Source organism: Alosa pseudoharengus, unplaced genomic scaffold (assembly GCF_046254945.1).
Source record: "Alosa pseudoharengus isolate Yale_2024_CS ecotype anadromous, Long Island Sound unplaced genomic scaffold, YU_APseudo_1.1 YU_APseudo_1.1_scf_5, whole genome shotgun sequence".
Lineage (NCBI taxonomy): Eukaryota > Metazoa > Chordata > Actinopteri > Clupeiformes > Clupeidae > Alosa > Alosa pseudoharengus.
In genome coordinates this window covers 36,895,208-36,897,707 of record NW_027468837.1, presented here as the reverse complement: position 1 = coordinate 36,897,707, position 2,500 = coordinate 36,895,208, and the positions used below count along the sequence as shown (strand labels likewise).

Here is a 2,500-nt window from a genome sequence, read left to right as displayed (position 1 = left end):
TCCGTCCAAATCAGGCTCAGCTAAATTTGCACACAGCAGTTTATACCAGAACAGCCAGAACCCACACACACACACACACACACACACACACACACACACACACACACACACACACACACACACACACACACACACACACACACACACACACACACACACACACACACACACACACACACACACACACACACACACACACACACACACACACACACACACACAAACATACATATGGTGGTCACAGTCTGCATAAACCTACACACACACACACAGTGATCACACTTTACATAAACACACATACACACAGTGATCACGCTTCACATAAAACCTACACACACACACACACCACACACACAGTGGTCTCACTCCGCATAAACCTTCATACACACGCACACACACACACGCTCATAGTCACAGTTTCCATGTGGTCTATTTTAGCCCTGGATGCTGTAACTTCCCACTGTAACATAGGAGAAGGAGGGAAGGGTTCAGTTAAATGGGGAAGAAAAGTCTTGAACTAAACACACTTACATGCATGTGTACACACACACACACACACACAGAAATAAACAGTTGAAATCTTGTATTTATTATATTAATATTATTATTATTATTATAATTATATTATATTTATATATTAAGAGCCAGCCAAAGCTCTTAATCCTCACAAACACAATTCACAGTGGAACTCTTAGTGAGAGTGTATGGCCAGGAGCATGTGTGTGTGTGTGTGTGTGTGTGTGTGTGCGCCCATGGCTGGTTGATCTGACAGGCCCAGTGAAAGAGTCCTGAGGCTGATGTCTGTAGTCCCCCCCCCCCCCACACACACACACACACATCCCTTCTACCCTACCACTGTGTTTTTTCATCTGGAAGTTTCTTTGTGTGTGTGTGTGTGAGACACACAGCGTTGTCTGTGAATGCCGGTCAGGAATGTCAAACAGGGACGCCTGCTGCCTCAGGGCAGGACTCTTGCAAGGCCACTCACTCTTCAGTGCACATTAGGTGTGTGTGTGTGTGTGCGTGTGTGTGTGTGTGTTTGAGGGAAAGAGAGTAAGCGAGACACTGCCAAACAAAACCACACAAGTGTGAGTGTTCCCTTTAGTGGAGCTGACTGCTTGAGGAGGAATACCCAGTAACACACTTGCATCTCTCTCTTTCTCACCATTCTTTCCTCCAAGCACACACACACACACACACACACACACCCAGAGCCCAATCTCCATTAGTGGGCAAAGTGCTACTGTCACAGCTCTTATAATATCTATGACCGTGCTGCTTGACTGGGGGGCTCATCAGCATGAACAGAGACTGACAGGAGTGTGTGTGTATGTGTGTGTGTGTGTGTTTCTGTGTGTGTGTGGGATGGCTGGAAGCAGACACGAGGAACATCTAGAGAAGTGTGAGAGATTGCTAGTGATGCCTTGAGAAAGACACCCACTAATTCTCCAGTTTGATGGTATGGAGAACCTCTGCATGGCATGGCACTGACTTGCTCTCTTTCTCTCTGTGTGTGTTTTCCACAGCTGGCTAAGGAAAGTGAACGTTTGCAGGCTATGATGACCCATCTTCACATGCGCCCTTCAGAGCCAAAGCCTTTCAACCAACCTGTAAGTTTCCTCCCTCTCTCTCCAGTTGTGTGTGTGTGTGTGTGTGTGTGTGTGTGTGTGTGTGTGTGTCAGTAAAGGCAGCAGATATAAAGCAGACCAATCTGACTCATTAGAAGAGCACATACACTCTGTAGAGAGCCCAAGAGCGCTCCCTGTTGACAAGCGCAGGGACTAGCCTCCATTTCTCTATTCTGTAGCAATCCATCTCTTTCTCTCTCTCTCTCTCTCTCTGTCTCTCTCTCTCTTTCTCTCTCTCTCTCCTCTCCTTCTGAATTATGTTTGGTGATTTCCTGGAGTGCAATTGAACATGTGCATGTTTTTGTGCGTGCGTGCGTGCGTGCGTGCGTGCGTGCGTGTGTGTGTGTGTGTGTCTGTCGGTCTGTGTCCCAGTGCAGTTTGTTTCTTGCTGTGGGGCTCATGTTGGCTAATTAGCTACTGGCACACACACACACAACACAAGTAATTAGTCATTTAAGCTGCCACGCCTCTCTCCCATTCAACACACTGAACACACACACACACACACACACGCACACACACACACACACCTGCACCTGCACCTGCAAAGGTATCTCCCTCATTTCCCATCACAGAAACATGTGTAGGTGTATAATTGTGTGTATGTGTGTGTGTGTGTGTGTGTGTGTGTGTGTGTGTGTTTCTGTGGGTCTTATTCTGTGTTTTTGTTTTTAACTGAATCATGTCTGTGTGAGTATTTGGTGTGTGTGTATGCATGTGTGTGAGTGACTGGTGCAGGGCCTCTGTGTCTATCTTTTCTCGGGGCTGAAAGTGTGTTTTTGAGCGTTGGGGCTCGGTGGCAATTATTAGCCGTCTAATGAATATTTCATAGGCAGATTGATGAGGGGTCTTATTAGAAATATGAAGATGTT

General features: G+C 46.5%; 1 protein-coding gene across 1 annotated transcript in view; it reads left to right on the top strand.

Moving 5' to 3' along the window:
* Positions 1–2,500, top strand: part of foxp4 (forkhead box P4) — a gene marked incomplete in the record, with an annotated part of 124,307 nt that overhangs the window by 100,163 nt on the left and 21,644 nt on the right. Inside the window, 1 exon segment of the mRNA XM_076269251.1 lies at positions 1,527–1,610. Within this exon segment, the coding sequence (XP_076125366.1) occupies positions 1,527–1,610 (84 nt within the window).